The following is a 27,793-nucleotide window of genomic DNA, read 5'->3' as shown; positions in this document are numbered from 1 at the left end:
GTTTTTATTTAAAACAAAAAACAAATAAAATATTATTTTGAATTTCAATTGGTTAAATCTAGGCGGGATTGTGAATCGATTGCTAATCTTTGTAATCGAGGTGGTGCACGTGGTGAGTGTGTGGCGCGATCGATTGTCACTCGACCCCGTTCGTCCATCACAATTCACAGTTGTGAAGTCATTCTCGTCTAGCTCGGTGCCGAGTCGTCTCCGTCGTCGAAAAGCGTTCGGAAGAAGCGGAACAAAATCCAAAAGTCCGCCTCCTGCTTCAGTCCTGGCCTTCTTCGCCCGGCGCCCTCGCCCTTTTCCCGTTTGATGCGCCGTTCGGCCCACGGCGCCTAGGCCCCGGCGAGGACCATGTTCTTCTACAAAGAGAAAATCCTGAGCCCGGGCCAGCTGAAGCGGCTCTCAGACCACAAGTACAACTGTGAGAGCCTCAGCTTCCTCGACCGCTTTCTACAGCCCTGGTGGAACTGGCTCGTCGGCCGAATCCCGATCTGGATCGCCCCGAACTTGATCACAGTCGTCGGACTCATCGTCAACATTGTCACCACTTTAATCTTAGTCTGCTACAGCCCCGATGCCAAGACCGAGGTGAGCGACACATCTTTATATTTAGAACTTTTCACTTATTTTTTTTTAAACCCTTTTGTTTTTTATATACTTTTGCACCGATGGTTGTGAAATCCTACGTTTCGCAAACCACCTCCGGCCTCCTTTACTCTCATAAATTATTTTCCCCTAGTGATTCCTTCGATCCTATATAAACAAGATCACTGTCAATAGGCCAAATTGACTTCTTAGTAAGAAAGCACAAACTGACAACTTAAACCAAAAATAACACAAGGCTAATAATCTACCTCTTGATGAATGAAAATTGTGCAACAGAAAAAGAACTAGATCAATTTCAATCTTTCTCAATTTTTTTTTGTAATATAGTAATTTTGATATTGAAAGACACACATATTAAATGCTAGTTCGTTAAAAAACAAAATAAACCTTTTATCATCAATTTTATAACGTACCATTTTATACAAAAAAACAAAACAAAAAACCACCACTGGCCTCCTTCACTCTCATAAATTATTTCCCCCTAGTGATTCTTTTGATCCTGTATAAACAACATCGCTGTCAATAGGCCAAATTGACTTCTCAGTATGAAAGCACAAACTGACAACTTAAACCAAAAATAACACAAGGCACTGCCTAATTTAACTCTTCATGTACCACAGAAGAAGAACTAGATCAATTTCAATCTTTCACAAATTTTTTTAGTATNTATTTGTTAAATTTAAACAATGTTTGTAAATCCCAGGCCCTGAAGATGATCTCAATAAAGATCGAAACGTTGGCACGATAAAGAAAATGTTTTTCTGAAACCTACATCACACCAGACTGCATCTCACGATTTCTAAATAAATATCGATTAACCAGTCACTAATCACCACACATTTATAACGTACAATTTTATACAAAAAATAACCACTTCCGGCCACCTTTATACGCTTGTTATTTCCTTGTAGCAATTACTTTGATCCTGTATAAACAAGATCACTGTCAGTAGGCCAAATGGACTTCTTGGTGATACACAAATTGACAACTTAAACCAAAAATAACACAAGGCACATCCTAATCTTCCTCTTGATGAATGAAAATTGTGCAACAGGAAAAGAACTAGACCAATTTCAATCTTTCTCAATTTTTTTTTTTTTTGATATAGTAATTTTGATATTGAAAGATACACATAATATCAAATGCTAGTTCATTGAAAAACAAAAATGAACCTTTTATTATCAATTTTTTAATGTACTTAAACCAAAAATAACACAAGGCACATTCTAATTTAACTCTTCATGAATCAAAATTTTATACAAAAAGTCAATCGGAGTGTTTTCACTCTTTAAAACTTTCTCGAATACAATTCAAGGTGACAAGTATATCACAATTTTATCCCAACCAAGACCTTACATAGAAAGAATAATTAATTGAAAAAAGTAACTTGGTCGATTGACCACTAAAACGTAAATGGATTAGTATACCACAACGTCAATTGATTCAGCTTCATTTTCCTGCATTGCCCATATCAGACATCTCATCATCTACGTTTCCTTTGATCAATTATTCAATTGGATAAAAATCGTATGATGTTTTATGACTTCTAAGCATGAAAATTTCTCTCTCATAAACGTTTCTTATCACTAGTCAGGATTACTTTCTTATGCCACAAGGCTCAAAATATATGGCATGATTGATCTTTAATTTCATACCATAAGAATGATTGACTCTTGGCCCAATTACTTTCATTGATATCTGATTGTGCAATAGTTGTAAGTTGGAATTTCGGGCTGTTGTTAGTGATTAATTAAGGTTTTTAGTTGAGATGAAAAAAAGTTAATGGCACAAGAGGGATTCGAACCCACGACCTTCGGCTAGATACGCCGCTGCTCTACCACCTGAGNATTGAAGTACACTTCACTAAAGCTCTCCGTCGCCATTTCAATCGTCGTCGAGAATCCAAACCGATTACATGACATTTGAAAAATGGCAAAAGGAGGGAAAACTCATTAGGTGGGGTTGAGATGGGGAGTTGATGTCCGAGTGGATCGAGGTCACGATAGCTCAGGTGGTAGAGCAGCGGCGTATCTAGCTGAAGGCCGTGGGTTCGAATCCCTCTCGTGCCATTAACTTTTTTTCATCTCAACTAAAAACCTTAATTAATTGTAATGTTTAATTGGTCAAGCGGACCACGAAATTACTGAAATTAATGAATTAACTATTGTTAGTGATATCGAGTTGGTTACGATTCACTCATTTGACATTTCAAAGAAATTTGAAACCTTCTATTACAAAATTAATTATGTCAATTTGTAGTCATATTTAAGATTGTTTTGCCCTGATGATGACCTTAAAATAGGTGGAAAGCTTGCCAATAACAATTGAATTTGCTCTTTCATCAAGACCTTACCATGATCCAGATTATTTGTGAAAAAGGCATCTGAACACCTTCACTGAAATAGAAGCAAACCCTTTAAATTGAATAATAATAGGCTAAATTGATTAATAACATGACTTGCAACTATAAACTTTAGTCAACATGCATATAACATGTAAAAGTATTCAATGCGTGGAAATGAAAAAAACGCATTTCAAGCAAAATAAATGCATACTTATCTACCTTTTATTTCGGTAATCTGCATGTCTACCCCCATTTTTTTCTTACTCCTAATAAATGGCTTTTCATTGGTAGGACTAGTTGTTTAACTAGTTAAGAAAGGGGATAAGAATAAAAGAGGTGGTCACAAGGCCTTCTGCATCTCGACCTGAGTAGATTTATTGTGCTTCCCCCTTTTTTTTATAACTTACTGGCCAGCTTCAGGTGCTTATCAACCTCTATTGCTTTGCCAGCGGCTCCTTATCTTATTTGCGGTTTTTCTTGTCCTAGTTGCAAGAACCTGCACTTACATACCTTCACAAAAACATAAAATGTGTTTTGCAGTCTCCACCTCTTCCTGGCAATATCTGCACAGGGTTTCTTCTGTCTATACTCATATGGTGCATGCACCTTCTTACGTAGCAGTGCCCAGTCAGGAATCCCTCCAAAATCCTGGTTCTGTTGCAGTTACCACAAAGCACCCCACCATGTTCAACTATTGTTAGTGTATTCTTTAATTTCAAGTGTTTCCTGGCTTACGCCACACTTTCTTTTTTCCATCAGACCCCAAGACATCAAATTTGCTCTCATCGGTAAAAATAACAGTCTCCCTCTTACTTAAATGTTTTTTTTTTTTTTTTTAGCAAACTGGAGGTGCTGTCGCTTGTTCTTCTTGCTTATAGAGTTTCATTCTGGGATTGCGACATGCATGCCTTGATTTTTAATAGTGTTTCTTTTGGGGGCATAACTGAAATATTATTATCCTGATACAGAATATTTGTAATTTCTGCGGTACTTGATGAGGTGGTCACTTCTATGAGAACGACACTGTTGTTTAATTTTTCTGGCTAACTTAAACACAGTCTGTTTTCAGCATTACCAAGCTCCTTATACGGGAGATCTAATGAATTGTCAATGGTCGCTTACTTATTAAGTACATTTCCTATTTCACAAAATGATTTTCCTTCATTATACAAACTAATAATTACTTTCTGAGTGGACTGTGGTATTTCCATATTAAAGACTACCATGGTACTAACTAAGCAAAATGTGATTACTATTTAGATAAATATCAGGCTGTAGACAGTGAACTTTGGAAAACAAGTTATGTTTTTCTAGGTGTTCAGAAATTTTTTTTACCTTTCGATTTGCATATTCAAAGTTATTATGAAAACAAATAACCTTTAAATTAAATAATTTATTTTTTATTGTTTAAAAATCTTTAATTAATATATTATTTACAAAAATGAGGGTTTTGTATCCAATGACTTATAATAAGAAATTGGGAGCTCCCTTTTTTTTACTTACTGGAACCCTTTGATGCCACACCAAAACGTATTTGGCTGAGAAAAGTTGAATTATTATCACTTCAAAAACATTTTCCAAAAATGTCTTCTAATTTTGTCATTTTGTTTCTTTGACATGGAAGAAATGTCTACAGTAAAATGGTTAGGGATGGTTAGTTACTTATGCTATTGTCATTTTGTACCAATGCCATTAATGTTCTGCATATGTACGTTGTTCTAATTAAATGTACTTTTTATATTTTATGGCGTCTAAGTGTGAAAATGTTGAAAAGTTTCTTGTCATACACAGTATTGCTTGTTTATGATGGGAAGCTCTTGATTGCGCTTAATTACCTTAAATTTTGTCTCATTTTCTTTAATTTCATGGAAGAATATATTTTATTTAAAAGAAAAGACGTGCTAGGGTTGGGTGATTAGGGCATCTGATTTGCCACTGTGGGGGTTCAAAATTAAATTAAATTTTGGGTTCGAATTTTAGTCTGCGACACCCAAGTTTTATGTTAAACCCTCATGTATGATAGGAATTACTTTCCTTAAAATGCTTTTTGTGCTGAAAAAATATCTTTTGCTCTTGCCTATACTGCAAATTGAAACAACTTCAGGCAACTTTGTACGGCTTCTGTATTAAATAACTGAACTTTTAAGTATTTGCCTTATTTTTTTCCTTTCCCTTTCTTTTTATCGAGTAGAATTTCTATTGTTTGGTTGCACTTTCATAACTTGCTCATTGCCATGACTTGAGTTAATTACTTGTAAAGATTTCCTTTTAAAGGATTAAAAAAAACATTTAGACAAATGGCTTTATTACTTGTTCCATTATAATATTCAGTCCATGAAATATACAAAAATGTACAATTTTGTTGAAATTTTCTCAAGGAAAAATGAAAGAATTATATAGTTACATAATTGTTTTGAAGTTTAGAGATACATTTGGTTATTTAATTACTTGATCTATGGGCAGTTAAATCATCAGCCATTTTTTGTTTTGCATAATTTAATAATGAGAAAATGATTTTTTTTAAGCCATCTTTGTGTATTTCTTAGTTTTGTTTTTGTTTACATTGTGTTGTTTATTTATGAATACAGTAGATGAAAACTCGGCTTATAAATGAATAACATCAAATATGTAATGATGCTAGTTAACTCTAATTTTAAACGATTAGGTTGTTGTAGTTGAGCCAAAAATATAATAATAACAAAAAAATGATAAGTATGTTTTCATACATGCCCTCTCTCCTCGATTACTAACATGAGGTGATATTCATTTGAATTGTTGATAAGATTGATAATAAATTTGCTAGAGCGTTAATGTAAACAACTGGTTGCCCAATCGTCCGACTTGTTTGCCGGCAATATTCTCACAATTATTTTTCTGAATAATATGCCAAAACATGACAAGGCATTTTACAATTTGTAAAAATCCAATGAGTTTTTTTAAGAAGAATTTAGGCAAACTGTTTTAAAAATATTATTTTCATGTTTCTAATTTTTGTTGAACTTTGGAGAAACCAGATCTGAAAAGTAACATTTTTTTAAAGGTTTTTCTATTATAAATATATTTTTTTTAATATAAAAGCCTTAAATTCAAGGGATGATATAACCCAGGTTAATGAAGATTTAAAACAAATTCACTAGTTTCGTGGTCCACTTGACCAATTAATATCTTTCAATTAATTAAGGTTTTTAGTTGAGATAAAAAAGTCAAAAATCATGAAAAATGGCAAAAAAGAGGGAGAATTCAAAAGGTGGGGTTGAGATGGGAAGTTAGTGTCCGAGTGGATCAAGTCACGACTCAAAAAAAAGCGGCATATCTAGCCGAAGGTTGTGGGTTTGAATCCCGCTCGTGACACTGACTTATTATCTCAACTAAAAACCTTAATTAATTGAAAGATTTAAAACAAAAATTTTCTTCTGTTTAATGAATGATGGCTAAGTGAACTTCTTTGTCTCGTGTTTCTGTATAGCTTGTCAGTTTTATTCAATTTTAAATATTGAAATAACAAGTAGCCCTTTTTGTATAAATATGAAACTTGAAGTGGTTAATCACCTCCAATTTAAATTATCTCACAACGCCAAGATAAAAAGACACACGGTTTCTTTTTTTACATTCATGTAACCCTTGAGGGACAGCTTATTTCCATAAATAAATAGCAATCGAATAACAGTTTCTTTCGTTCGTAAAATAATTTCTCACAATAGGCTCAACAAAGACAGTCATTCGAATATTTAACAGTCTGAAATAGCACAAAGAAAAAATTTCAGTACAATTTTTCCTTATCTACTAAAAGAAAGCATACTTTTTATGGTCTAATTGTCACTGGATCTGACATTGATGAAACTCAATATCGAGGTCACATCATGGATATCATAACTTTCTCTCATTTCCATATCCTTTCTCTCCTTTCTCTCTCTCTTTTTCTTCTTTATCAAATTCATTTCCCCAACTTTAACCAGAAAAAGTTTTTTAACATTTTTTTTTGTAAAAAAAAATCTTTTGCTTCCTGGTACATTTCTTAAATGCTTAAATCTTATTTATATATTGGTATTTTAATTTATTCAATTTAATTTAGTGTTGACCTTTTATAGTAATTAAATTATAAAAATGCAGTTGAAATGAAAAGCTACTGTTACAAGTGGGATACAGATCCATACAGCTTTCATATAGATGAATATATGATATATTTATCATATATTATATGATATGAAATATGTTATTATATGATATATGATATACATCAAAAGATATATATAATATCTTTTTAAGATACATATCTTGCTCTATAATTGAGCTAATGTGATATTCGGTCCCACGAGACACCAACTCCCCATCTCTACAATTTTTTTTTTCATTTCTCTTTTTCAGCCAATATTCAAAATCATGGACAGTGGTGGTTAGTTAGGGCTTCTGACTCTTGGGTTCAAATCCTGGCATAGCTCACGGAATTTTAATTGCTAGTAATATGGAAAAAGTTGTTTGATTACTCATTCGCAAGTTCCAATGGGTAGTTTGACTTTGTTTTATTTTTTTAATTTTTGCATCATATGAGTGTTCAAAAATCGACATAAGTAGCAGAGAACTTCAATGTATATGAACTATTACTTTATCATAAAATAATTGATATTTTAATCATTATTGTTAATTTTTATATTAAGCAAAGTTAAATAAGAAACTTATTTGATTTTTTTTTCTGTTCAGATTCATTTTAAATTCAAGACTAAATTGTATCAATTATTTCCTTCAGAAAATTAAATGTTTGGCCCTATTTACACAGCTCCTTTTAGCTTTGTCAGCTTGTGTGCTGTTTGCAATAGCAGCGGCCTTTTTTATTTACTGTTTTATCAAACAATGCAGTATTGAATTAGTTTTATTTGTCTTAGCAGCTTTTAATTTTCTAAATTCTTGTTAACATGAATACACAAGTTTTAAACTTTCTACCAAATTAAATCACTTAATTCAAAATTGCTGATAATGGGATTGCCATGACATCAATATGGTTTGGACAAAATAAGACAGTGTTTTTCTGGGAAAGTTTTGAATAAAAAGCAAATGTCCAAAATTTAAAAAAAGTAGTTTTAGAATTGTAGTGTCTAAAATATGCTTTTATAGTATTAAAACCTCAAAATTAATAAATATATTATTAAATTATTCAAATTCAGTAGTAGAATATCAGAATAATTCATCTGTAATGTTGAAGTGCATACTTGCTTGACAGTGCTAGACCGGCTTACGCTAAAACAACCTCACCAATACTGGCAAACTGCTAAAGTTAGAGAGGGCTAAACTCAGATTAGTGACAGGACTATACCGATCACCGGCACCTGAGAAAACATCTACAAATATGGGTATATTCAAAATGACCCCCTTTGTTGGTTATGGCATGAGGTGGAAGTAACAGTTACCTGTACATCTGCGATTGCAAAGCTAAGTTCAATGGAAATATAAAATATATAAATACAAAGAAAACCCAGGTAATGGAAATGTAGTAATGGCAGTCAATGATGTAGTATTTTTTTTTTTTTTGCCTCGTTATACATTAGCCAACGAACCGACCTTCAGGGCCGTGCATCCACCAATAGCCAGATGCCACCAACCCGGCCGCAGGGAATGACAGGGCTCTCCTCTCATATTTATGTGGTCTTTCCACAATAATTTACGGTCAATATTGAAGCCGAGAAATTTAACTGAGAGAAAGGACAAAGAAATGACTTTGGAGCCGATATTGATAAATTGTTGGTATTAATCCAGTGAGCAAATGTGGTCATTCCTTCGTCTAATGCCAGAATTCCTGCCTCTACATATTTGTGAACCGTATAGTGACAAATATCGTCAGCATATTGAATTACTTTAATTGAGGGTGGGATGGAAGTAGCCAAATCGTGCACTTAGACCAGAAATAATAAGGGGGTTAGAATTCCTCCTTGGGGGAGTCCCTGATATGTGGTGAAAGGACCAAATGAAGAATCATTTATTTTTATAACAATTTTTTTTACCCAAATTTTTTAAATATATTATTAATTACCACCGCAGGAATACCAATGCTGGACATTTTTTCTGCTAGGAGACCCAAATAAACAGTATCAAGGCTGCCGTGATGTCTACAAAACGGACCAAAAGTGTTTTCGATTCTGTAAACGCTTCATAAATATCACAGATTAAATTAGCCTGTGCGTTTTGCGCTGGGAGGCCTTTCTGAAACCCGTATTGAAACTTAGGGAGTATTTTGTTCCATTCTAACCACCACTGTAAACGATTTTTAATCAGTCTTTCATATATCTTTAAAACACATGAAGTAAGCGCTATGGGGCGGTAAGATGAAGCATTTGGGTCCTTGTTAGGCTTCAAAATTAATGTTATGAATGTGGTTTTCCATGATTCGGGGATAGGAATTTTGCTCTTCCAAATTTTGTTAAGTACATTCAAGAGATAATTTTTACATGTTGTGGACAGGTTGTTTTGTGGACACTATCTTGGGTTAACCATTTGAATTAAATTAATTAAAATATATAAATAAAAATAATTAATTAAAAATGAAGCGAAACATTTCACAACATGAAGGTGAGCCATCAGAGCGAGACAAGCATATTGTTCATACCTACACCGATTGCAGCATCAGTGTTTGGCTATCTTGTGTCTATGATGACTTTTATCTGAAGCATCCCACAAAATTCGATTGATTCGAAAGCTCTTATACAGTTGGATAGCGTTTACAAGGAGAGAAACAGACAACATGAAGCACTTTGATCGCACTAAAAAACCTCAGCTGGTTGGCTCACCTTGAAACATCCTTGCGCCAAAAGTTTCAGAGTCCCTGCTAGGTATCCACAACATTAGACAAGTTTAGAAGGATCGAGTTGATTACACTGAACTAAGAAACTAGGAAAGTACAAGCCAGAGGGCTGTAGTGCTCGGGAAACAAATAGCCCTGATTTCCTAGTATACATTTTTATCATTATCATCATAATTCATACTTGCATGTATCGGTTGTGTCCCAAAAATTTAAAAAAATCTTAGGATCACTTATGGCGATCCATTTCTTCTGTTGCTATATAAAAGATCTATTGAGGAATAAAATGCCCCTTTTTTTCCATACCCCAGAAAGAGCACTACCTTCAAGGGTTCACATTCTGGTATTCCCTTTCGCTAATTTTCCGATGTCTGGTGTTTTATGGCAGACTCGCCAGTTTCTATCTCATTCATTTTCCATATTATTTACCTTAAGTCCTGCCTGATGAGAAAGGTAGATTTTGTTTTCGTGGTTGAAATATTCATGAACTTCTTTTATTTATTTGCATCTTGTGAATTCATCCAGTGCGTGGTCATTTATTTCTTCCATTTGTTCTGTTCTGCTTTTAGCATGCATTAAAGTGTGCCAATTGTGTCCTAACAAAAATTCTTGCTTTTTACCTACTTTTTTCTTGCAAAATTGAATAATCATCCTTGTAAATTTGAATATTTAAAAACAAAATTTAAATACTTTATTTAGATTTTATACAATATACAGATAAATAGAAAAAAAGTACAATATGACATGGATAACAATCTGCCTGTCAGGAATTGAATTATTATTTTTATTTCATATCTAAAGAGTGTTCTGATGTTTGTAAAACTTTTTATTTGTATTTTGCGTGTGTTGTTATACATTTTTTGGATATGAAACAATTGTCATTGATGTATTTAAAATTTGTAGTTTGAAAAAAAAAAAAAACCCTTATAACCCCTCACCAAGTTGATATATACACTTATCTTATGATGATTCATCCTTTAGAAGGAATTTTAGCCGATCGGCCTGTTTGAACAGTTTTGCATAGATATCATGCGATATGTGCTATTTAATTATAATTAGAATTAGTATAACATTGCAAAATTAGATCAGGATGATTCATTAAATTATAAAACATTTAGTTTAGACAATTCTTCATTGGTTGAATGACCTGTTTTTAAAACAGGCACTTTGCATCCAATACGTGCAATTCTGTCATTTGAACAGTATTGCCAAAAAAAATTTAATTGACAATTGAAAATCTCAATTCCAATTTAATCTTCCATCCAAAATGCCTTCTTTGGTACTTTTTAATAGACAATTTTTGAAAAATGAATGATTGTGAAGTGATGGATTGGATAAAAGGACAAAAAGTGATTTCACAAATATTTGTAATTTCTAATAGGATAGATTATCAGTAAAAGAAGAGACTACAAGCATATTCACTTAGCGTTACGATTTTAGAGTCCTTTACTCTCAATAACAATAACCCAATTAGCATTTTTGCAACTCAGTCAGCATAGATAAAATGCCTTAAAGGTGTGAGTTGTATTAAATTAAGCAAACAACAGTTTCAGAAATATACATGTTCTATAAATCGTTTACATGTAAACCCTAAAATAATGTATATGATATTGATTTATCTTCAGAAAAATTATTTTCTGAATTGGTTTTAAGTGTATTTTAAACATTTAGAATGGTATAAAGTAAAATATAACATCAAACACTTCTAATCATAAAGCAATACAAATGCTTTTATATATAAATTACAATAAATATCTTAAATTATAAGATTAGGAAGGATTAATATTATATGAACAGAATTTTTTTTTTAAGAAAAACTTTTTGACCTGTTCTCCCATGCCATTTTGTTCTGAATTTATCATTTAATTGCATAATATATTACCAAAGTATGGAATTTAACATCATACATAATCTCAATGTTTTTCTTTGCAAGCTGTGACATTTCAGATATTCTTTTAAGCTGTGAGAACATTCCCATCTAAAGTGTTATTAAATACAATGAAATGCTCCTTATTGACCAGGTCAGTAGTTCAAACTCCCAACCCGTTTGATTGACTCATGATTCGCTTCGTGTTTTATGCATAGGCTACTTTATTCAAAAATAGAACCTGATTTATTAAATTTAATGAAAGACTTGTTGAAACCGTGCTATAAGACAGTTTAAGGAATATGGTCGTTAAACTGTCAGTGATTAATTAATATGAACTTCCTCTCCTACTTAATTAACAAGTACCAAATATAATCACAAAAGAGTCTGAAAATTTTAAAATTTTAATTCATGCGTATTTGGTTTTTTTTTCAGGCTCCAAGATGGTCATTTGTACTCTGTGCCCTTGGCCTGTTTGCTTACCAAAGTTTAGATGCGATAGATGGCAAACAGGCAAGAAGAACCGGGACTTCATCTCCACTGGGAGAGCTTTTTGACCATGGGTGCGATTCTGTATCAACAGGTATTGTATTTTAACAATAAATTAGAAATCAATATTAAAATGTTAAAAGGCACAACATTTAAATTAAAACCTCGAGAGGGTCCTCTGCATGATATGGACATACTGTATTCTCCAGAAGTATCACGAGTTTTGGAGTTGCTTGGGAGATTCTTCAGCAACCAGAAGTTTAGGGTAATACTGGGAATTAGGCTCTATGAAAGAAGAAAGCAGGAAAATGTGATTGGTACCCCGTTTGTGATTATGGTTAATGGTATCTTCAATGGTATTGAGCCCTTGATAAAGATCTCGTTCTACGACGAAGATGCCACTATCTACACGTACAATACCGATCTAGGAGAAGTTGGAACAAGAGTGCAGACTATTCAACAAAATGGTTGCCAATACTGAGTGAATAGGTTTTTGAAAGATGAGGTCATTTCCCTTCTGTATGAGAGGGATCCTCAGCTGCAGATGGGGACGAAGCTCTATTGTAGGATGCTCAAGATTCCCTGGCATAACTTTCGACGAGAAGCTAAGATGGCAACTACATGTTATGAATATTGGCCAGTGCAAGCAGGTCATCATCTTCTTGAGATGCCTGCCGTATTTCACAGAGGGGGGAGCAGAAAGAGGGAAATTGAGAAAACTGGGGTGATGAAGCTGTAGTTTGGTTTTTGTGATTATTTTGGTATGCCTATACTCACTGTATTTGTCTCTCATCACTGGTTTGTCTATGCAATTTCTTGTCCATGCCTGGAGGAATTCAAACTCACCACTAAGGATGGGGATTTGCTCACATTTTACAAAAACAGCGAGAGTAGGCGGACCAGGATGATCAAGAGTTGGCTTATATTCAATTTTTTGATTAAATATTCATTCTCTATTTACAATCTTATGAATTATGATGAAAGCATGTAAAACGTTTCATTTTTAATTTATCTGCCAAGGATCAATTTTTGCCGTCAATCATGATAAAGGAGGCTATGGAACATGTTAAAATGTTTGAAAATTAAAATGATCCGAAATGACCTGAATTTAGTAATAAAAATAAGTACAACAATAAATTAACAATGCATAAACTGTGAGAGGTTTCTTTTTATTCCATAAATAGAAAATTCTTCTGTAGACATAATTTTTTTTCTCTCACAGTTTTTCTCTTCTTTCGTCATTATTCTCATTCATGAAGCTCACAAACCTCCCAATTGTATAATTATCCTCTTACAGCAGTCTATCAGCCTTCTTCCTTCAAAGTTCAAAATCCTTTAAAGACTTATTTTAAAGCTGTTGATATCCATAAAATCATTCCTTCTCATCAATTCGATTTCCATCCTCATCATTTGACGATGCAACAAGGTTTCAGAGTTATTGACACCATCGCTTGTGCTGTAGAGAATAAAAAGTGTTGCTTGGGTATGTCCCTAGATGTAGCACAGGCTTTTGGTAGGGTCTATCTATTGAGCATGTTTTATAAACTTAAACACTTCCTACCCACTCCTTATTACCTTATCCTGATATCCTACCCAACTGCTGACCACTGAGGCAACAAGTTCTTGGAAGTCAGGCAGCTAAGCAGGCCTCCCGCAAGGGAGCATTCTTTGTCCCATCCTTTAATCATTTATACTGCTGGCCTAACAATACACCCTAGTACTCATCACCTCTTACACGGATGATACTGCAATTTTATCCTCTAACTCAAATCCTATCCAAGTTACCAACATCCATGCACACCTTGGGTTTACCGAAGACTGGTGCAAAAAGTGGAGGACAAGCCTGAATGAATAAAAAGTTCTCAGTGTTCACATTGAAAAACATTCTTGCCCTCCACTGTAAATCAACAACAAAGAGATAACAACTTCCATCTGAGTCAAAAGAGACACCCAAGACTTAAGAGACAACTGTAAAGACCAAAACCACCTTGACCGTCAAAACTAAACTAACCTTATACAAGACTTTACTATGACCACTTTGGACATATGTAGTCGAACTGTGGGGTTCTGCCAAGTCATCAAGTGCATCCAATCCTTCCAATGAAAAGAACTCAGTTAACTTTCTTGCTGCGGCACTAACCTCCCTATCGAAGATTTCAACATTCCTTCAACGAACTAATCCGTTCCTGATTCCAAACATTTCACATGAACATCTCATCTAATTCTATCCCTACTGCTCAAGCCCTCTCTATACTTTCCCATCCTCCCATCCTGAGAACCCATCACATTGCCTTAATGGCCTCGAGACTTTGCTCTTTAATCCCTTACACTGAGTTCCAGCATTGGCTGGTTTCTCATGGCACGTGTCATCCGGGTGGAGCACTAATTAGTATTAGTGCTGTGACTGTGGACAAAAGTTTACTGATCACATTTGCAATATGTACTAATGTGATATTACTATAGGGAACAAATTAAATAATAATAATAATATAAAAAAATCTGAATAGTAAATAGTGCAAGGAAACCTTTTTATTTTAGTATTTGTGGCCATCTCAGCGTGCATAGCGGTACAGCTCGGCGCTTATCCCTCTTGGATGTTTTTCCAGTGTTTTTGTGCTATAACACTATTTTATTGTGCACACTGGCAAGCATACGTCTCAGGTAAATATTCATTTTTTTTTTCAGTCTACGATATGTTCTCGATTATTAGCTTTTAAGTTTATGTTTTCCAGGGACGTTACGTTTTGGAAGAGTCGACGTAACAGAAGCACAGTTCACCATAATGGCCATCCATATGATTTCTGCATTTTTCGGACCCAACATTTGGTCCACGCAGGTATTTTATTTATTATATATAGAAATTATTTAATCAACACAAATTAAATTATTACATACAAATCATTAATCGTCACTATATAGTTTTTCTTTTTTGTTTGTTTAATACATTTTGATTTACAGATGCCATCATTACATATAATTGAATTACGTCATTCAATTCTGGCAATGACAGTTTTATGTGGTTCAGTAGCTCTTTATGACCTTTTCATAGTTATATGTAATGGAGGTGTGGGCAGGAATGGTTCAACGGTTGCTGTAAGTTGCAGAGAGAGTATGGCCAATCGAAACCGACTAATACTGTAGGGTTTTGGTGTTGTTCGAATGTTCAAATTAAACAGAGGAATTTCATATTGAAAACTAAACCATTTGGGATGTTCGCTACTAACATGATCACAGTTTTTGGAATGTCATATATATTACACTTTAGAACGTTTGGGTTGGCTACAGTCTCCAGGTCTGGTTCTGCAACGGCATTCTTCCTTCCACATCACCCTAGTTCAGGTTCTAATTTCTAATGAAAATAACACTGAATGGTATTGTCTGTAGATGCCTTTTATCAACATGCCCCTCAATCATGGAATGGCCACCGTGTTTATGACTGCGTTCTTTCGAGTTTTCCTTGACTTTTGTCCAATACTTTGGACGGGTGGAGCGGGCAAGAATGGTTCCACTGTAGCTGTAAGTCAATTAGAAAAGCCAGAAAGAGAAACAGAGATGCAACAAATACCTAATGCAATCTATTTAAAAAAAAGAAAATAGTTTTGCACATGTTGATGTGTTTGGTGTTTCTCTTTTTTTGGCATGGTGCACACAAAAAACAAACATACACATACACAATTTCAGTAGTTCAGAACCAGCTATTTCCTTGTTTTAATAATTTTTGTTTAGCATGAAACAGTGTTGATATTGTGTCTGTTTAAATGTTGTATACTTGTTGTTCTAAGGGAGAATGATATTTGTTTAGCATGTGTGTTCCAGTATTTATTAAATTTAAGACATTTATTCCATATTTTTTTTTTTTTTTTGTTCATCACAATTCATTTCGTTCCGTCATCAGTTACAGGATATAATCAAAGATAATTTTGATGTTTCTCATTAATAACAATAAAAGTTATAATGATATAAAAATAAATAAAAAACATTGACTAATAACAAATAATGATTTTAAATTTTTTCCTACAATTTTATCAAATATATTATATAATGTATTATATAATACTGTTTATTTATTTTTTCAATACAAAATGAAAATTGAGAAAAGCAAAACAACAAAAATGTTTAACCACCTATTTAAACAAACATATAAAATATATACATTTTTGTAATTGCAAAATTAACCGTTGACAAGCTGTCAGTAATTATATTTGCAGTGTTTAGACATGGTCTTGAATGTTTTTTTCCTATCCTAAATTTATTACCATTCTGGCAAGTATAATTTTGCAAAAGCTGGTTTTATAGTGTCTTAATTTTATTTTATCACAAGTGCACAGATCACACTCGACTCTGCGATTATGCTTTTTGATGAATTGTAACCAAAGCAGTCTAGGAATAGAGAAATATGAATGAAGAGAATATGATATGTTGGGGAAATTGTTTATTTTAAGTATATTTGTATGGATTTACAGTCAAATTTCTTAAAAAAAAAAAAAAAATCATTATCAGTTGGCATAAACAATTGATTTTGTTTAATTTATGATTTTTTATTGGATAAACATGGTTCATCTGATTAAAATAGGCAAATGTCATCAGTCTTACTTTTTAAAATTGATTTTACATTCAATTTATGTGATAGTTGTTAGCCTGCTTAGCTAATACGCAAGGAATCAAGTTGTCTTAGCACTGTCTTTTTATTTTCGTAGGGTCAATTTGGAACAGGGCTTTTTTTGTATTTGTCTGCTGTCTTTTCTTTCCCTTTGTGTAAAAGTTTTATTGTTTTTTGTCTCAAAGGCATTTCCTACCAGTCATATATTTTTTAATTTACCTTATCCTGGATAAATTTAACTGTACAACACTGTTGAACCGTTAAAGTTTAAACCCACAAATTATTAATGTGTGTAATTGTACCTTTATTTCATCCTGTTTTTTTGTTTTTGTTCTTGTGGTTCACTTTACGTCTCTGGTGGGAAAATAAATAATTAGATCCCTTGGATAAACCTCAAAATGAAACATGTGCAAGTGCTGATCGGGACGGTGGTCGGCATTTACATGTTCCACAGGACAGCGTCAGTTGTCCTGACTGGCGGCATAGGCAAAAACGGATCCTCGGTTGCTGTGAGTTGAAAATAAAACGTCGTTTCGCATGCTTCCATTAATTTAACTTGTAAGATTGTAAATAGAGACTGAATATGAAAAAAAAAAAATGTTTATACGCCTACCCCTTTGTAGATAAAAGTACACAATAGAAATTTAGCTGTTTACTTTTTATCAAATCAAAGCATGTAATTTTTTTCTCTCTTGGCATTTGGGAATTTTAACCAAATTCAAAGCATTTGGCATAATATGCTCTCAAATTTTTCCTTAGGTATATGTCGAATGCTTATTATAACGCTTGAACTTACTCGAAAATTATAATTTATCAAACAAAATAATTTGCAGTTTGGTCAGTTTTCAGTCATCCTGGCCCACCAAACCTTGTTGTTTTTGTCATGCATTTTGGCTTCTCACCATCTTCATTGTCAATTTTCAGTCTATTCAGGGAGACAAAACTGAAGAAAAGGATGAGTGAGAAAATGCAATATCTGACAATACAATGAGCACGGGCAGGCCAGGTCGATCAAAAATGGCCAAACTGCGTGACCAGACCTCAAGAAGAAAATTTAAAAATTAAAAAAAAAATAAGTAAAACTTTGGTGTGATAATATCTACATAGTTTCCTGAATATAGTTTTATTATCAAATATTGTGTGATTTACATTCACCCCAGGAATTAGATTAATTTGGCTTTTTTTTAAAATATCAATCAAATTGATGATAAGGATATTAAAAAAAGTTTTCATTTGTTTAAATTATAATTTATCACTGATATACATTTATTTTGTTATTTTTTAGCGTTTGGTTTTTATTAAAATATTCTAAATTTTAGCATGCTGTAAATCATTAATGCTCGGCTGTCAGCATGTTTGATTAGTATAATTTCCCCCTCAAATTAAGCTAATATTTCCATCTCTTTTTTGAATTTCCATCATAACGTGTTCTATTAGATTTTCTACTTTTAAACATATTGGCTTAAAGGCAGAACGCTATTGTGTACTTTTATTACGTATGTCTCAAGCAGGCTGCTTTTAATTTAAATATGCCTTACCTCGAGAATATATTGCATAACAGAATGGACATTGACGCTCATCATTATAGGAAAAGCAATATCCTGATTGATTAAATTTTAAATTAAAATGTGTTTTCTAGAACGTATATCTCATCTTTTAAAGAATTTATTAAAATTGATAATTTTAATTTGTATTCATTTTGTTATTTTACAAGTCTCTCGAACTTTGACATTGTATTAATGCAATATATTCCTGTGTGAATATTTTTCTCAAGGCTGCTCCATATAAAATGCTTAGTTGTTCTTTTCTCGTAATAAAACTAAAAATGGCTAGAAGGTGTGCCTCAAGCATTTAACAAGGAGTAAAACCAATAATAGCAAACATATCAATTAATGTTTTATCCAGGTTGTAAATTGATAATCCATTTAAAGACTATTGTAAAACTGTCAACTTTTAAATACATTATATATACACTCAGCCAAAAAAAAGTTTCCAAACTTCAATGAAATAGAAGCAAACCTTTTAAATTAAAATTATAATGGGCTAAATTGATTAACTACACAATGCGTTGCAACTGTAAACTTTAATCAATAACAAAATTCACATAACGTGTACTTCAATACATAGAAATTAAATAAAATATATATAATTATACGTTTCAAGCAAAAAAAGTCTCCGAACACATTATTTTTCATTTGTTTATTTATTGACATTTATATAAATTTCATTTCAGTAATCTGTAGGTCCTCCCCAACTTTTTATCACTGCCTAATATACAGTTTTTCATTGATAGAACTAGTTTTTTTTGTCATGTCAGGGGATGTATTAGTTCTCTTCTGAAAAATCTCTGCTTTTAGATAGTTTTTTTAATCTTCTTATTTGGGGACCGCGGTAGCCGAGTGGTTAGCATGAGAGACTGTCATGCCGCGGTCGTGGGTTCGATTCCCACCGTCGCCTCTGGCCCTTTTTTCCCGATAACCCCCAATTTGAACACACAAGAATTCGTACCATGGCTAATATGCAAGATCATAAGGCCAATAAAAAAAAAAAATCTTATTTTAAAAGTTTACTATTAAATTATATAGAAGCCACGAGTTTTCTAAGTCTTTTGGGGTCATTGCCTTAATGGAAATAGAAAGTCCTTTTTATACCCAATGTAATAGTACTTTGCTTTAAATTCTGTTTTAGAACATCGATGTATTGGTCCACGATCCTATCGATTATAGGTAAATTGCCGATACCAAACAAACACATAAGCAATGAAGCATATTCATTAATTTCAAGTGTTCCCGTGGATTACACCACACTTTCTTTCTTTTATCTGACCTTGAGACATTAAATTTGCTCTTTTCAGTGAAAATAACAGTCTCCCAAAATGCACAGGCTTACTTAAATGCTCTTCAGAAAATATGGGCACTTTCCCTGTTTTTCTTCCTTCTTTCTGAGATTGTGTCCTTACACGCCTTGATTTTTAATAGTTTTTTGTACTGTTTGGTGCATAACATATAATCTTGATACAGAATACCTGCAATTTCAGGATCGATTGATAGGTTAGCGATCGATTCTTTGAGAACAGCACCCTTTTGTTTAATTTTTCTGACTGGGTTAAACACGTCTGTTTTCAGCATTACCAAGCTCCTTATATGGGGAAATGATGTTAGACTTAATTTCATGAGATTGTTTTAATGAAAAATTAATTTTTTTTGTTTTTAAAGGAAAAAATTATAAATAAAAGGCAGCCTATGTGATCACACAAGTTACTCACAATATTTTTTTTAAATTAGATTACTTTTTTAAAATTATAATCTTCGAATATAAAATTAGAAAAAGAAAACCCGTTTATCTTTAAAATATTATAAAAAAATAAATTAAAATCTAATAAAGAATCACACTGATGACAGTGAACATTGGAAAACAAAAGTGCCTCTAGGTGTTCAGAAACTTTTTTTGGCTCTCGATTAGCATATTAAAAGTAATTATGAAAACAAATAACCTTTAAATTATATCATTTAGATTTGATTCAAAAGCCTTTAAATAATATATTCAGATTTACAAAATAATGTTTTCATATCCAATGATGAAGAAGAAATTTAGAGCTCATATTTTGGGTAAACTAGTAAGTGTTTAGAGACTTTTTTTATTGAGTGTACATAATAATGCATAAAATATTAATGTATGTAGAGAGACATTACACTTAAAGTAAAATATGAAATTAAGCCATAACTGGAGTAACCTTTAGAAAAATAAGGCAGTTCCATATTTTGCCAAACCCCAAGCCGTAATTATTAGGGCCATAATTAATCATAGTCAAATCATTTTGCCTTGAATCCCTTTTGAATGAAACTTTTTAAAGTAAATCAGCTAAGTCTACAGTTTTCGAACCTTCTGGAAATTACACTCTACATTACTATTTCTTATCCTTTGGATGTTCTAGAGGTGGTGCGTTTAATGCTTTTAGTTAATAAGTGATGAATCATCATTCGATACCGGTGAGATGGATTTCAATGATTTTCACATACTGTAGTGTAGCACAATGTTGTCTTTTAATTTGTACCTTTTGGCCATGCTTATGTTACCTACATTAAACATGACATTAACTGTAAATTGGTATTGTTGCTTACAGTAGCTTACTATTAATTTAGATGTGCATGCTTTAGAAGTTTTGTAAATTCACAAAGTAATTTAGTTGTAGTTTGGACCTTAAAAACCTCAATTTTTAAATTTTTGATATTTTTTTTTTGTAAACTAAAAAGTTGTATTTCTTATTTAGGGGACAAGTGTGCTCTCTCCTGTTATTCCGCTGAGCTTGGTAGTGATACCAGCATTTATAATATGCCAAAAAAGTGCAGACCGCGTTTACGAGGACAATCCCGTCCTTTATATATTCGCCTTTGGTCTTGTAGCTGCCAAAGTCACGAACAGGCTTGTGGTGAGTATCCATCGGTTTATATTTCGTATAAAAATATTTTAATGATTTTTTTGTTGTTGAATTAGGTGGCTCATATGACGAGGAATGAAATGGACTATTTAGATTCTTCACTCGTAGGTCCTGCGATGTTATTCTTAAATCAGTATTTCAATTTTTTCATCAGCGAATACATCGTTCTCTGGTTCTGTTTAGTAAGTGGTTTACATAAAAAAAAAAAAAAAAAAAAATTCATACAAAATTTATTAACAATTTCTATTTCGACAGGTCTGGGTCTGTTTTGACCTGTTGAGGTATTCGAGACAAGTGTGCTTAGAAATCTGCGACCACATGCATATCCAGCTGTTCAGAATAGTACCCAACCAGAATCCTGCCCAGCAGATAGCCAACAAAAACGGTACGACTCAAGTTTCAAATTACAGACAGACCAGATCCCGAAAACATTATCACTAATCACAGTAAAGTAGCATGGGAAAAGTCAATATTGAATAGGTGGATAAAATAAAAAATTGCTACAACAACAGTGTGTAAATATCGAATTAGTTTTTTTTTTTTTTTTTTTTTGCCTTAACTTTTAACAGCTCTCCCATGCTGCTTTCCTAAACTTAGTCCTTGAGAAAGAGCATGAACCTTAGGCTTTTCATTTGACCCCTTTGAATCTTCCTGCTTTATTTCATATGGAAAAAAATTATCCCTTTTGTTCAACAAATTCAATATAAAGTAGGTTTCTGGGCTGAATCTTTTTATTTGCAAGATATAACAACTTAGCTTGTATTCAAATTGACTAGAGTTTTGTTTCTTTAACTATTAACATTGAATATTTTAATTTATAATATTTAAGAAAAATATTTCCTTAAAACAATTTGAATTACACTGAAAGTTACGTTGTTATTTTCTCTCATTAAAACTTTTTTCACTTCTACTTCCAATGCTGCTATTTTTCTTTATTAGTGTACATATTTAACAATAAAAAAAGTCCTTTTATTTTTTAAAGGCGATAAATGAACAAATTGTATTTTTAAAACTATTTGTAACAAGTTGTATAAAGGTATTTTAATTAAGTATTAAGCTATTAAATTTATATTTCCTCTTTTAGTCTAGTAGCCATATTTATTATAACAAATAGAAATTGTTACCGTTCCTAAATGTCAAGTCACTAAGTGTAGAGGCATGTGCAGATATGGTACAAAGTCTTTAGATGTGAAAAAGTCAATTTGTCATATACGGATTTTTTTAAGTAACAAAATTTGTTAACAAAGTGAATTGTTGAAATATATATTAAAAAACTATTAGTTGTGTAGGGTGTATTGTAAGTCACAATTTTTGTTATGATATCTAGGTAACTTTCATTTACTTAAAAAGAAGAGTTTATTTAATTTTTTAAATTTTTTTTTATAGGAGTTTACAACGTTAAAAATCATATTGTCAAATATCCCTCATTTAACAATGCTAATTTTTTTACAATTTAAATGCAAACAATGGAGTGTTCTTTCTGGATTTTTCTTGGTGTTTCATTTGTGCCAAATGATTTTCATTTTAATAGAACTTAGAATAAAAGACAGTTCTAATTTTGGTTTATATAATAAGTGATTATATTTTTCATTTATAGTTTCAATTTTGAGAGTCTTGGGAATTAGATTTACAACATATTATACAATTATGTATTTTTTTCCTTCTAAATTATACCCACAGAATTTTGTTTTTTTATTGTTTAAGTGGAATGGTGATTGAAAAAACTGTGTTATTAGAAAATAAGACATTAAGTATTATGTAAGTGTTCTTAAATTATTAATATGGTAAGAATGATGACAACATGCTGTGAACAGTAAGCAGAACACGATAAAGGATGAAAATATTTATTCATACACCAAATGTATTGTTAATTGTATCAAATAAAATAAAAAAGCCAGAGTATGGACATTCTTAACAGTGTATTTAAAAATGAAATATTCGAATTGTTAACAAGAAAAAGAAGAAGAAAAAATTCACTATTTAACATCCGGCCAAATCTTGTCTTCTATGAAATTTAAGAAGGTTAAAATTCAAGTGAATTTGATTTAATATATGATTATTTTTGTTTTCTTCATAGCCAGAGAGAAAAATTGAATATAAAATAGATTGTATTGCCTTTTAATAATACATAAATATTTTCCCATTGTACTCTTATTTTGGGCGAACCTCTTATTTGTGAAAAAAATAGTTGAAGCGTGGGTCAGAAGCCTGAGAGAGAGGAGAAAGCAGAATATGAAGGTGATCAACTGAAACTACTTTAAATAAATTTAAAGTTTATTAGAGGACTTAACAGGTGTTGGCATTGAAAGAAGATAAGAATTTCTTCTTTTAACAAACCCACAACTGTTAAGATCCAATATTTTATAATTAATGTAATAGTAATTTTTGTTGAAATCTGTTTACTGCCAATTAGCACGATGCTTAAAGCATGACTTAAAGCACTTGCTTAATATTAATTGTATGTGTTCATTTCTAATTCTTTTCTTTTATGAATTTTAACCATATCGCTTGTTCTTTTCATTTCTGTCTTTTAGAAAAATGAACACCATTGATATCACAAAATAATATTTTGTATTTATCAAAATTGAAATTCTAGCTAACTAGAGGTGGCAATGGGAACGCAAATTCTATGATACTTTCTTTTTTGGTGATACTAGATCAAAAAATATTAGACGTATGTCCGAGTATTTTTGCCTTGGAGTCTAGGAACCTAGGTAAAAAAGATTATTTAAATAATTTTAAAAAATATGTTTTTCTGCCTTTATTGTAACTGAATTCAAAGGGTTGAATTTTGTAATAAGCAGGATTATATTATATGAGATGAAATTATAAAAAACAAAACACTTCCAGTAAAATAGTGGCCAAAAAATTATTTTTACAAAAAATAATGCAGTTTCGTTTTGAAGTACTCTTTTTGAAACCCTTAAATAAGATTTTTTTAACAAAAAAAAAAAAAAAACCATTTCAAATATGAATTAACGTTCAGAATGGCCATTATTCTGGTACGATGTACTAAATCCTTTCAAAACGATCTTTTGGCAGTTTTTAAAGATTTTTAAAGAAAAAAAAATTTTTGAATAAAATTTTTTGTCATATCTCGGGAGTGTCTTTACAAATTAATGCTGTAGCAAACGTGTTAGTCAGTCTAGCCTGGGGATTTTTTTTCCTCCGATTCCCAGTGTTGCACTTAAAAATTCATAACTCCTCAGGATTACTCCAAATTCAGCATTATTACAACCGTTAGAAAGCTTGATTTCTGTTCTTTTTTAATATGCAACAAGGTGTTTTATGCTAAATCAGTTAAATAAAATTGAAATCAACAAACACTCCTCAGACATTTTATTTTTTATCTCAGGTTCTAATTTATTAACAGAGTGGTGGAGTCATTTCAAACTTATCACCATTTTTGTGATTTGACAAGAATCAATCCTTCACAGGAAGGCCAACAATTTTGATTAAGAACTTTAATGTTTTGATTATCCAAAAATATTGTATGATGATAAAAGAATATTAACTTGGTTTCTTGTAAAAAAACCTTTGTAGGTTAGTTTTTCTTATTTGTAGATTTTTAATTATTTTGTTAAATCTCTTAATTAATACGTCAAAAATGTATTTTGGGTGTGTCGGTGAACACAACGGTTAAAGTGTTGACAATGTGCTCATCACCAGGTAAAGAAACAAAACAAAAATTAATAACCAACCTTAATATACAAGCAGAACAAAGGCAGATAAATATATTTTAAAAAATTGCTATATATATTTTTTTTAAATATTTTTTACCAAATTGGCAAGAACTTTTGAATATTTGTTTAATAATTTTCAACCTAGTATCACCGAAAGAAGTTTAATTAAAATCAGTTATCCCATGTATGCAGACTACCCTTGTAGGACGGAATACTAATATTAAATATGAGATTGTTTTTTTAATTTCTAGAAAATAATATCAAAAAGTTGTTAATTTTTTATTTGGGAAATATTCAATATAAATTAAACCTTGAACCAGCCACGAATCATCCATCAGGACTTGATATTTAATTAAAAATGGATACATTTTATAAATGATTTATACCTTGTGCACTGAAATATTGCCCATTCATAAGTTCTCAAATGTATTACTCTTAATCCACTTTAATATTTTATTTAAGGTTAATGTTAGTTGTTAAATGTGTAATCATTTTTTTAGTTGACTTTCAAAACTGCTCATGACATGTGCTTTTAATTGAACATTTATTTTGGTTTATGCATGGTTACAAATAGAAACAATACTGCTATTTTGCCTGCTTGAATATTAGTTCTTTTTTTTTAAATTTTTTTTTTTAGCTTACACAATTTTAAAGGCGTTAGTACTTCACTGTTAGAAAATGGCTGAAGATTGCTTGTTTTGTATATGTTCCCCCTTAAATAATAATTTTTAAAAGTATTCATATATTTCAATGGAAAAAAAAAGTTGTTTTAAAATCAACAGTAAACTTTTTTTATTGGGAAATGGCATTATTCTTTTAAAATTATCTTTACATAAAATAACCAATACAGAAAGAATCACTTTTTGGATGGTATATACAAACTAGGTACAGTTTTATTTGACAAAGATAATTTTTCAGGACTTTAGTTAACTTTAATGTTTCAACTAGGAAAAAATAGTAAAAAAAGTAGACTTCAGCATGCAATTTTAATTGTGTGTCGGGGTTGTGATTATTTGTCTTGTCATTATTGCGGATGTGAATGTGTGAGAAAGACAGAGACGTTACATTGATTTATTGAGGAGATAACATCTAAATATAACAAAATCATGTCATTATATTAGGAATGTCTTTTTATGACTGCCTAGGAACGTAAAAAGTATAATCTTGATTTCTTTTTTCTTATCATGTTTAAGAGAGAGTTCTTATTACGTTTTACTGTCACTAGTTTGATCAAATGCTTGGTCATTCACAAATCTTCCTTCGCCAGTGATAAACTAATAAAAGTAAAGAAATCCTTTCAAGTTACCTTTTGGTTATAAATTGTTATAATTTTTAAGTTTTGTCATACCTTAAGCAACAATATTATATAAATTGAAGATTTTTAGCAAGTAGAAAAAATAAAATGGTCAATAGTGTTATGTTACAGTGAGAATTCTTTCTTAATTTTCTTTTATTATTATCAAAGTATTTTTGTTTGGTATTTTTATTACTTCTGATCATGGCAATCGATTGTTGAACAAAGGGATTGGCTCTTGCGTTTCCTATGTATTTTTCCTTGTAGAAAGCTAACCAGTTTCTTTCATATTGTATTGTTACATTGGATCTATTTTTAAACGGAGCTTTTCTGGGTCTGTATCTTGTTTGTGTACATTAAGTACTGGCTCTTGGTGAATATGTTCATATTAACTAGCATGTAATCAATTTCACGTTTAACATTGTAGTAATAATTATCGCCTTTCATATCATAAAGCAATGTTTAATGTTGGACACAATTTTCCTTTTTCTAACAATAATCCTCTTTATTTGATCCTATCCCGTACCATTTTGATGTCTTGTTATCATTTATTTTATTGTCTTTTTAAAACAGACTTAATTGATTGTGAATTAGTGAACAGTGGGAATAGTCTGAATGTGTTTTGCAGTTAATCTGGCTATAAAAGACGAAGCATTTAACTTGACCGAAGAAGGACCGTTGCTACACACAGACTCAGATGATGAATTCATTGTTTATGACGCATCTGTCGCATAACTACCAAATTTTATTTGAATTTTATATATTGTTGGGGAGTAATTTGTACAGAATAATGTTTTGAATGGAATAAGTAACATTTAGAGCATGTTTTATAGTACTCTGATGTATTTTGTTTTATTATTATTATTCTAGCTTGCTCTATTTTATAATGGCTGCATTCATTAAAAAATGAAAAAAATATACTTAAAAAAATATATATAAGAAAATAAGTGGTACTGAATTTTCTGTGATATGAACAGTTGTATTTTTTCAAATGTGTTCTTGTACAGTAGTTGTAATTTTATTACTTCTAATAATTAAATATGGTGGAAAATAAAAAGTATGTGGATTATATCACTACACTGTTTTTATCCATTGATTTTCTTTATATCTTATGTAGTTTAGTTGATAATTTTATTGTAGAAGCCTTGCTCTTTGTTTTGATTTTGTGTGGTTTGCTGACGATTTTGTTTCTAGGAGGAAAAGTGATACCTGGCTGGGATAAAAGGCTGACTGGTTTGAGGCAATCGCCACTAACTACTAGTCGGAGTACTGAAAGCCTCATAAGCCTCAAAACGCAATATTAATGCTTACCGAGCTAATCCAAACATTGTTATCCTCTTTGACAATAAATTATTTAATTTGTTTTTATTATGTTTTTTGTTGTTGTTTCTTTCTGATTTCAAACTACTAATTCACTGAGACGCGGTGAAAAATTCAATTGAGCTAAGCTTCATTACACATTTCTTCACAAGATTTTGTTTTGCTCTATTAACGAATGTAATAACATTTAATTTGGGCTTTAACTAACTAAACTCTACCAAATGCTTGCCTACAATGGAGAAAAATATGAGGGTTAACTAAAAAACAAATTACAATCAATATAAGAAATTTTAAAATATTTATTATTTGGAAAATATCAAAAAATAGATCTTCAATTGGTTTTACTGTGCATTTTTAAC

General features: G+C 31.6%; 1 protein-coding gene across 9 annotated transcripts; it reads left to right on the top strand.

Annotated features, from left to right (window-relative positions):
- The first annotated feature begins 82 nt into the window (after positions 1-82).
- Positions 83-27,485, top strand: LOC106670009 (cholinephosphotransferase 1). Of its 9 annotated transcripts, none has more exons than XM_014399970.2 (10): positions 83-594; positions 12,046-12,193; positions 14,638-14,760; positions 14,832-14,935; positions 15,058-15,192; positions 17,077-17,208; positions 20,970-21,128; positions 21,194-21,319; positions 21,393-21,522; positions 26,743-27,156. In XM_014399970.2, exons 1-10 carry the CDS (start codon positions 358-360, stop codon positions 26,847-26,849), a joined length of 1,401 nt encoding a protein of 466 aa, XP_014255456.1. In that variant the 5' UTR covers positions 83-357; the 3' UTR covers positions 26,850-27,156. The 9 variants fall into 9 exon arrangements, with proteins under 9 accessions (XP_014255456.1, XP_024083282.1, XP_024083283.1 ...); XM_024227514.1 differs by lacking the exon at positions 26,743-27,156 and adding an exon at positions 22,524-22,782; XM_024227515.1 differs by having other exon boundaries at positions 84-594; positions 26,709-26,761.
- Positions 27,486-27,793: the final 308 nt, after the last annotated feature.

This window comes from Cimex lectularius, unplaced genomic scaffold (genome assembly GCF_000648675.2).
Source record: "Cimex lectularius strain Harlan isolate CLEC.00 unplaced genomic scaffold, Clec_2.1 scaffold157, whole genome shotgun sequence".
In the NCBI taxonomy this organism is placed as follows: domain Eukaryota; kingdom Metazoa; phylum Arthropoda; class Insecta; order Hemiptera; family Cimicidae; genus Cimex; species Cimex lectularius.
Note: the sequence above shows the minus strand (reverse complement) of the source record. Positions and strands in the feature narration are given on the sequence as shown.

Coding starts and splice junctions, on each gene's coding strand:
- LOC106670009 (XM_014399968.2), top strand. CDS start 358: ATGTTCTTCTACAAAGAGAAAATCCTGAGCCCGGGCCAGCTGAAGCGG. Junction 14,761..14,831: donor CTGGCAAGCATACGTCTCAG/GTAAATATTCAT, acceptor TATGTTTTCCAG/GGACGTTACGTTTTGGAAGA. Junction 21,320..21,392: donor TCGTTCTCTGGTTCTGTTTA/GTAAGTGGTTTA, acceptor CTATTTCGACAG/GTCTGGGTCTGTTTTGACCT.